The 9,696-nt window shown below is 43.7% G+C and overlaps 1 protein-coding gene across 1 annotated transcript; it reads left to right on the top strand.

Annotated features, from left to right (window-relative positions):
* Positions 1-5,082: 5,082 nt before the first annotated feature.
* On the top strand, positions 5,083-8,880 carry LOC129808462 (uncharacterized). Its single transcript, XM_055858242.1, has 4 exons — positions 5,083-5,923; positions 6,113-7,199; positions 7,377-8,426; positions 8,748-8,880. The coding sequence occupies exons 1-4, from the start codon at positions 5,083-5,085 to the stop codon at positions 8,878-8,880; spliced, it is 3,111 nt and encodes a 1,036-aa protein (XP_055714217.1).
* Positions 8,881-9,696: the final 816 nt, after the last annotated feature.

The raw sequence follows: 9,696 nt of genomic DNA, 5'->3' as shown, positions 1-9,696 counted from the left end.
TGATCCAGGGAGGTAAGGTTGTTGGTGTGAAAACACCAAATTTTTGCTTTTTTTGTCTTCGTATCTTCATAACCACTAACTGCCTGCATATTTCACAATTTCAGCTTCTAATTCATTTGATTTGACACAGGATTCGAATACCATCTCGTTGATTCTGAGGGTTACACTCTTACAACACCAGGTGTGTTTGAGATGGAATGGCAAGAGTTGAACAGAACAATTGAATTGAAGGAGGCGTCTCCATGAAGTTTGCATATCATATGCCATATAACAGCTTGCATTATCATATGGAATATCAATGTGTAAGTTATTATAAATTTTGTGGTTCAATAAACCATCAGTTAGACCTCTGCAACCTCCTCGTCTGTAAACATATCTTTATTGGCGACAGAGGTGGTAGAAAAAGAAAAGTTTATTTTTTGTGCGCGATGCCGAACAGTCAAGTGCAAGAGAGTGGTGAAAGTAATGCACAAAGTGGTCAAGCGGCGCAAATAATTCAAAGTGCGATCGTAGGATCAATGAGCGAGTACATTCCTGGTGAAGATTTCGTAGTTTATCGCGAAATTATGAACAGATTTCTTGCGGCAAATCGTGTGATTCAGGACAAAGAGAAATGCAATTGGTTTATCACCAATACAGGCCAACAGGCTTATGCAGTTCTAATATCTGCAGCGCAACCACGTGACATGGAGAAGCTTACCTACAAGGAAGTCATCGACATTATGAATGAAAAATTTGCACCAAAGACAAATGTCATTCTGGGGAGATTCAAGTTCTTTAGGAGGTCTCAGGAATCTGGTGAGAGCATTTCTGAATATATGGTTAAGTTGCAAAAGCTCGCACAGACCTGTGACTTTGACAATTATTCTCTGAGTGAGTGATGCTCTGAGGGACAGAATGAAATTGGGCCTTAGAATAGATCCATTCAGAAAAAATTGATGAATTCTCGAAAGGGTTTTCAAGAATCGTATTCCGAAGCCATAAGCATGGAATTGACTGTATCTCATTCACGTAAAAGTGAATCCACGGCAGAAGTGAGTGCAATTTCCCACAAGAAAAAGTGCAAATTGTCGAAGAAGCACGAGTCGCAAGGTCACTCCAAGGAGAAAAAAGTGCTTTGTTACAAATGCAGAAGATTGGGATATCATCTTGCGGCGGATTATACGGTGGGACGTGAGCATAATCGATGTCAATCAAGGCATTAGAGCCACAGGAGCTGCTGTACTGGCGATCTGCAGGATCCCTTCAGGAAGCAAAATTTGCTGTGATGAGGAAGAGGACTCGAGCGACTGTGAGTTTGTTCAGGTTCAAGTCATTCCTTTGATGGTGAGTGGTGTAAAAATAGGGTTTGAGGTAGACGCAGGGGCATGCATTACCTGCATAAATGAGGAAGATGCAATTAGAGTCTTTGGGAAAATGACTTTGCAACCATTTAATTGGAAGATTACAGGGGTTACGGGACACAAGATTAAAGTATTGGGATACATTCCAGTAAAAGTACAAAAGCCTTTGTCGAAAAAATTAATCTCTACAGAATTGATAACACTGTGCAACAAAATGAAAACTTTTTCCGTGTGATTTCAAATGACCGGTATTTTCGGATTCCTTGGAGTCTCCTGAGTGATAACTCCGAAGAAAGTTATGGTCCATCACGTCTAGTTTCTGAGCTAGATTAAGATGAAAATCTTTAAGAAATTGGTTAGAAATATTTTATGAAATTTGTTTTTCTCTCAAAAATGGTACATCCTGGGATGTTGACGTCAAAGGATGACTCAAGCATGTGTAGAGGAGGACTCAAGGAAAATTTTTCTGGACCAAACCATATCCCTATCTCCTCATTTTCCCTGAAGTATTTCAGATTTTCCTCATAAATCCCTAAATATCCTTAAATCCATTAAAAGGATGCATAGGACGACTTGCATCGTTTACAAAAATATGCTCCTGAACATCATAGGATCATAAAACTTTACATTATCTCCGGAAATTATGCATTTGAATTATTTTGAACATGTGGACAACTCAAGAAATCCAGTTCTCTCGTCATCACCACTAAAAATCTTTAAGATATAGAAAGAAATATTTTATTTAACATATTTTATCCAAATAACAGTATACATCGTAGGATGTTAGTATGGTGTTAATGTCAAAGGACATTCTATGGAGGGGGACTCAAGGAAGATTTTCCTAGAAAAAAACTATATCCCCATTTCTTTTTCCCCTGTGATTTTCTAGTTTCTCCATTTAAATCGTTGAATATCCTTCATATTCATGAAAAGGATTGTTTGTAAGGACACGACTCCCATATATAAAAATTCTTCTGAAAAAAAGAGTAAGGATCTCTGAAGATCTTAGGATGCTAAAAGTATCTTTATCTAGAATTTACATACACAAAAACAATTAAAAAAATTAACATTATACCGCAGAAAATTTATGTTCTTTTTATGCTATAACAATATTTATGAAATATTATGTGGAATTTACGAAAAGAGCAGAATTAATTTAGTTCAATTATTTCCAAGAAGAGAAATCTCACTATTCATACTTATTGGTATAGTGCATTTGCAATGATAAAATATTTCTCAAACAGCAGTTATAAATCAGTGCAATAAAATATTTATCAGTGATTTAAATTTGGCCACGTTGTGTACAATGTAATGGAGAGATTAAGAGTAAAGCGTAAATGAGCAGATAAACCAAGAACCCAAGAAAAGCTAAAAGTTACAAATGAGTAAATATAGTAATCAAATATGTGCTGCAGCATAATATTTCATATATATTGTTATAGCATAAAAAGAACATAGATTTTCTGCGGTATAATATTAATTTTTTTAATTTTTTTTTTGTGTATATAATTTCTAGATAACGATACTTTTAGCATCCTAAGATCTTCAGAGATCCTTACTCTTTTTTTCAGAAGAATTTTTATATATGGGAGTCGTGTCCTTACAATCCTTTTCATGAATATGAAGGATATTCAGCGATTTAAATGGAGAAACTAGAAAATCACAGGGGAAAAAGAAATGGGGATATAGTTTTTTTTTTTCTAGGAAAATCTTCCTTGAGTCCCCCTCCACAGAATGTCCTTTGACATTAACACCATACTAACATCCTACGATGTATACTGTTATTTGGATAAAATATGTTTAATAAAATATTTCTTTCTATATCTTAAAGATTTTTAGTGGTGATGGCGAGAGAACTGGATTTCTTGAGTTGTCCACATGTTCAAAATAATTCAAATGCATAATTTCTGGGGATAATGTAAAGTTTTATGATCCTATGATGTTCAGGAGCATATTTTTGTAAACGATGTAAGTCGTCCTATGAAAAAACCTGTTTAGCAGTGAGCTTGGTACCAAGTGATATCTGTGCGCTCTGAGGAAATATTAAATTTCTGTGGTCAAATTCACCGTGAGTTGGTAAGATCTGTGTGAGGTGTGTCCGCCTATGTACGGTGTATCGACTCGTGGTGTTGTTTTGTGCTGAGGTTGCTCCTTTCGCGAGTTATCGCGACTTTTCTTCGCGGTGTTCCCACGAGGAAACGTTTGTGTGTTAGTGTGAGGCTGGTGGTACCGTTGCGTTTTGTGAATGAGCTGAGAGTCTCGATCACTCTTGCTGGTCAAGTCACTCGGCACTTTTGCATACGTTTCGGCGTTTAGTTATCCGTGACCCAAACCGTGAAGCATAAGCTTCGCGGGTGTGACGTGAATGGAGCAAGCCTCGGTGCATCATTGCCTACAGGGTGGTAATCAGGGCGTTTTGCTTCACAGGAAATTATTATGAATAACAATAAAGATAGTTGCTCTGAGCACTCAGCGCCGAAAGGCAAGGGCAAAAAGACGTCTGAGGACCCCATCGCTAGCAGTACTGGGGAAAATTCTGGCGATGGCCTAATTACCATCCCCCCAACTTTGGCTGTAGCCCAGTCGGCTGAAGTTGGTACTCACACTGGAGCATTGACACCTGAGGAGGAGGACTTGCTGATGATTGACAGTGATGCTGAGTCCATCGGCACTGTCAAATCCTATGGGATTGCAGCCCTAATGATGGAGTTGCCACCCATTTGTGAGGATAAGACTCCCGAAGGAGAGAACGGAGGGGTGGCTGACCCGTCCACGGTGCCCTTGCCAAAGCTGACAAAGGGACAGCAGCGCAAGGTTCAGCGGCGTCGGGCGAAGGAAAGGAGGCAAAAGGAAGCTGCTGGGGGGGTTTCTGGTGCCGAGATCCAGGAAAGGTCGGGGACTGAGACGCAAGCGGCTGCAAACTCAGCGGCTGTGCGCCGATCGGTCTCTACCAGTGATGAAAGGGGCAAGCCGATCAAGAAAGCCACGGAAGCTGTGAGAGAGTCATCTCGCAACGGCATCCGAGGTGATCTAGGCACTCCTGGGAAGAGACTGAGGAACAATGACACCACTCCTCCGGATTGCCCCATGAAAAAGAGGTGCCAAAAAAATACACCACCTCAAAGAAGCCTCAGGGATGAGGTCGCTGACCACCTTAAGGTGGCTATTGTAAACACCGGAACCACAACCGGGATCTCGGACAATATATCCGAGAGAATACTCTCACACCTACGTGATAGGTTAAGGGCCGAGATGGGCCGCGGGGCTACCCCGAGGTTTTCTGGGTTCAGGCTGGACGCGGGAGCACTCCGCATTATCTGCTTCGATGCGGTGGCCCGCGCCTGGCTTGTTCGGGAGACCGCGGGTATGCCGGTGCCATCCGGATACAACCTCCGGGTAATTGACCAGTCCGAGCTGAGGAGGATGAGGGTTACCCTCTTCATCCCCGGCCCGGTGGAGCACCATAGCGCCGTGCTTAAACTGATTGGCGCACAAAATGGGTTGGAGACGGCACGCTGGACGGTCTTCCGCGCCGAACGAAGGGAGGGGGGTCAGCTGATCCACGTCGGAATCGACGAGGGATCGGCTGACAGCATCCGAGCCAATGGGGGCCGAATTTTCTATGATTTCGGTACCCTGAGGGTGAGGATACCCAAATCCGAGGAGGGGGGACGTCCGGACTCTGATGACGAACATAATTAAATGCATTCAGGCGAACCTGCACCACTGCCGCGCTGCAATGACTTGTATAAATGAGAAGCTGGCGGTGGTGCAGGCTTGCATTGGACTGTTCCAAGAACCCTGGACGGTCCAAAACAAAGTTAAAGGGGTTGATTTACGACGCGGCAATCTGTATTACAGCAACCGAGTAAACCATAAGATTAGGACTTGCATATATGTCTCTAAGGACATTAATGCAATGTTCCTTCCTCAATACTCCACTGGAGATTTAGTGGCGGTTAAAGTGGAGATAGAGACTGCTCGTGGGAGAGGGGAGCTGGTCCTTGTCTCGGCTTACTTGCCATATGACGCGACTGATTTGCCACCTTCTCGAGAGCTGGCAGATCTGGTCGCGGCGTGTGGGATGAACTCATGGGAGCTCCTCGTTGGTGCTGATGCCAATGCTCATCACATTGCATGGGGTAGCAGTGGCGTTAATGCGCGGGGGGAGTCTCTCTTGGGTTTTATCTGCACGAACCAACTGCAGGTTATTAATGCAGGTGACAAGCCCACTTTCGTTGACAGACGGAGGAAGGAAGTCATTGATATCACATTTGGATCGGTTCTTGCAGCTGAGCTAGCTGCAGGTTGGCATGTGTCGGATTGTCTGACTATGTCTGATCATAGAAGGATTTATTTCGACATTTCGGCTCCAACCAATATTCCGAGGCCATTCCGCAACCCTCGGAAAACTAACTGGTTGAATTTCAATCGGCTACTTTCCGAGGAGTGGCGGGACAATGGGTGTGCGCCTAAAAATGCTGAGGGCATTGAAGACTCAGTTAACAAACTGAACTCGGCTTTGCTATCGGCTTATGAAAAAGCCTGCACATTAATTACTCACTCAGGTGGGAATAGAGGTAAATTACCTAAAGAAATTGGCTTACTTAGACAGAGGACTAGGAAAGCAATCAATAGGGCCCAAAATACGATGCTAGACAGCGACTGGGATGAAGCGGCGGCTCGTAAAAGTGACTATAAGAAGGCATTGAGAAAATAGAAAAGGGAGAATTGGGAGAACTTTTGTAGTCAAATTCTGGCTGTTAAAGAAGCGGCTAGGATTAAAAAGGTTCTATCCAAGGAACCCTCAGAGCGGCTTGGCATGCTGAGAGCTCCTAGCGGAGTCTATACAGATTCCGCGGAGCAAGTTACACGTCTCTTGCTCGAGACACACTTTCCTAACTGTCAAATAGACGGTGTGGAACCACTTAATGAACAACCCGAAATTTATTCGGGGAGTAGAGGTGATTGGGAAAAAGCTTCTGAAATTGTCTCATGTGAAGGTGTGGCATGGGCAATTGGCGGTTTCTCACCCTACAAAACAGCTGGTACGGATGGTATATTTCCGGCATTGCTTCAGCAAGCTGCAGATATAATCACTGTACCGCTAAGAAACCTATTTAGGGCGTGTCTTGCCATCGGGTATGTACCACATGACTGGAGGCGGGCACGGATAGTATTTATACCAAAACCAGGCAAAAGCAATTACGAGGAACCCAAGTCCTTCAGGCCAATTAGTCTGACTTCGTTTTTGCTCAAAACCCTGGAGAAACTTTGCGATAGGTATGTTAGGAGTCGGATTCTTATAAAGAAGCCCTTGAGTCCTATGCAACATGCCTATCAAAGAGGAAAATCCACAGAATCGGCTCTTCATCAATTGGTGAGTCGAATCGAAAAGTCAATTTGTGACAAAGAAATGGCTCTTGTCGCTTTCTTGGACATAGAGGGAGCCTTTGACAGGGTTAACTCTGCGGTCTTGGTTGGGGCGATGAGAGAATTTGGTCTAGGCCAAACCCTAGAAAAATTCATCACTAACTTAGTGAAAAATCGCATGGTGGAGGCGGAGGTCTGTGGGTCTCGCCTGTCGGCAGCTGTGAGCAACGGTTGTTCACAGGGTGGCGTGCTGTCTTCCCTTCTATGGACCATGGTGGTGAACAGCTTACTGGTTCAACTGAACTCTGCTAATGCTTACACACAAGGATACGCCGATGACGTCTGTATTGTCATACGGGGTAAATTTTTATCTACGCTCTGTGAACTAATGCAAAGAGCACTAACAATTGTCGAAGAATGGTGTGGTTCTAGCGGTCTTAGGGTTAACCCTGACAAGACCGCTCTCATCGTTTTCTCAAGAAAGTACAAACTGCAGGGGTATAGGGCGCCCAAATTCATTGGGAAAGACCTTATCCTCCAGAAAGAAGTAAATTACCTCGGTATTTTACTTGATCAAAGACTGACATGAAAGAGACATCTGGAGGACCGTATCACCGCGGCCACTAGATGTTTCTTTTCATGTCGATATCTATTTGGCAGATCATGGGGTCTGTCGCCGAAAATCACACTATGGATGTATCAAGCCATAGTTAGACCTCTGATCTCATACGGAGCTGTGGTATGGTGGCCTAGAGTTGAATATAATAATTCGGCTCGGGCACTACAGCGGCTTCAGAGATTAGCCTGTCTTGCAATTACAGGAGCCATTAGAACAGCACCCACTGCTGCTCTGGAGGTTATGCTAAGCTTGCCTCCACTTCCGCTCTATATTAAAGCGGAGGCGGGTATGGCAGCATTTAGACTGCGCACAGCAGGTACATGGAAGGTTGGCTGCCACCCAGTGGGACATGTGCGTATCATGGACTCACTTGTTCGAAGGCATCCTGACCTTTTAATGAGGGATGATTTCCAGTTGGAGGAAAGATTGCCTCAAAAGAACTTTAGACCTATACTTCACACAAGGGCTGAATGGAGAGAGCACGCGGGTGAGATTATTGAGCCCGGTACAGTTGCACTCTTCACTGACGGCTCACGTGTAGAAGAGTCCTCAGGTGCCGGGTACCACTGTCCAGAACTTGAACTTGGTGGGTCGGTGCCTCTTGGCCGAAATACCACGGTATTTCAGGCCGAGGTCACGGCAATCCTGGTTGGAGTACGGAGTCTGATTGAGGCTGGTATCTCTGACCGGCGAATAAACATATTTTCTGACAGCAAAGCTGCTTTACTATCCATTTCAGGATATAACTCCCGCCCTTCGTTAGTGCTTGAGTGCCGGAAAATTATAGAAATGGCCTCGCTTAATTGCGAGATCACTCTCCATTGGGTGCCTGGGCACTGCGGAATAGAGGGTAATGAGGAGGCGGACCGCCTCGCAATGGTGGGAGCGAAGACCGAATTTATCGGTCCGGAACCCGCTGTTGGAGTATCCCCCCAAACAAAAAAAACCATCATCAAGATGGATTTACTCACACAACACCAAACGGCCTGGTCTGCTACTAGAAATTGCCGTGTGTCCAGACTGTTTATGCCACAAGTGAACAGTAAAAGGACAGAGTACCTGGTGGGCAGTAAGCGCTGCAAAGCCAGGCAGTTTGCTAACCTTCTCACCGGACACTGTCTAAACAAACACCTTTTTAGATTGGGTATACAATGTAACCCGATCTGCAGGGGCTGTAACGATACTGAGGAAACGGTCCTACATTACTTATGTGACTGTCCCAGTCTCTACAACACAAGACGAGTACTGCTGGGTAAAGCGGTGCTCTCTTGCGACGAACTACCACAACTGAAGCCGGCCTGTATAATGGAATTCATCAGGAAGACTGGCTGGCTCAGTACACACGACCCTTAAAACGAGGAGTTACAATGGACGGGGATGCATAATGGGCCCACACTGAGGCCTGGGTGCAGACGGCGAACTAGCGAGGACATGAGGATGGTGGTTGATGGTGTGGCTGAGGCTGGAATGGCGGCTGGAGCTGAGTGGAGCTGGATGGCGCATGGATGGAGCTGTTCGCCGCCCCCGAATTCTAATCTAATCTAATCTAATTAATGGATTTAAGGATATTTAGGGATTTATGAGGATAATCTGAAATACTTCAGGGAAAATGAGGAGATAGGGATATGGTTTGTTCCAGGAAAATTTTCCTTGAGTCCTCCTCTACACATCCTTGAGTCATCCTTTGACGTCAACATCCCAGGATGTACCATTTTTGAGAGAAAAACAAATTTCATAAAATATTTCTAACCAATTTCTTAAAGATTTTCATCTTAATCTAGCTCAGAAACTAGACGTGATGGACCATAACTTTCTTCGGAGTTATCACTCAGGAGACACCAAGGAATCCGAAAATATCGGTCATTTGAAATCACATTTTTTGCTGTTGCACAGTGTAATTGTTCAGATCTCAAATAATTTCACTCCTTTGTGTGGTCGAAATTGGCTAGATTTATTGTTTCCTAATTGGAGAGATAATTTTTCAACAAAATAATCCGAAATTAATTCGATTAGGGATGTTTACGCCGATTTTCAGAAATTTATATTTGTCACAAAAAAGTTATTATGACGAGCCCCTTGACAGTCAAAAATGCATAACCTTCAATGCGACTAATCTGCAAAGGTTTTTTTTCCCCACTCTCCAAACTAAACTCAAGAGAAAGAGAATAAAAGGGAGAGTGGTTGACATTGCGTCCTCTCAGTTATCAGTCCAATGTTGCGTAATAACCAAAGTGCACGTCCTCAGGCCGATTTATTAAAATTATTAAAGTGTTAAAAATAAAAGTATTCTTATTAGACAAAAAAGTGTTTTTCTATCGAATGGTATAGGAAGAAAGTGAGTGGAATTGTGGAAAGGGTGAA

The sequence above is a fragment of the Phlebotomus papatasi genome, chromosome 4, assembly GCF_024763615.1.
Source record: "Phlebotomus papatasi isolate M1 chromosome 4, Ppap_2.1, whole genome shotgun sequence".
Lineage (NCBI taxonomy): Eukaryota > Metazoa > Arthropoda > Insecta > Diptera > Psychodidae > Phlebotomus > Phlebotomus papatasi.
Note: the sequence above shows the minus strand (reverse complement) of the source record. Positions and strands in the feature narration are given on the sequence as shown.

Bases quoted from the DNA above. Each gene is read 5' to 3' on its own strand.
- LOC129808462 (XM_055858242.1), top strand. From the start codon at position 5,083: ATGACTTGTATAAATGAGAAGCTGGCGGTGGTGCAGGCTTGCATTGGA. The intron at 7,200-7,376 runs GTACAAACTGCA...TCTATTTGGCAG, and splicing joins CTCATCGTTTTCTCAAGAAA to ATCATGGGGTCTGTCGCCGA. The intron at 8,427-8,747 runs GTTTGCTAACCT...GCCTGGGTGCAG, and splicing joins AAGCGCTGCAAAGCCAGGCA to ACGGCGAACTAGCGAGGACA.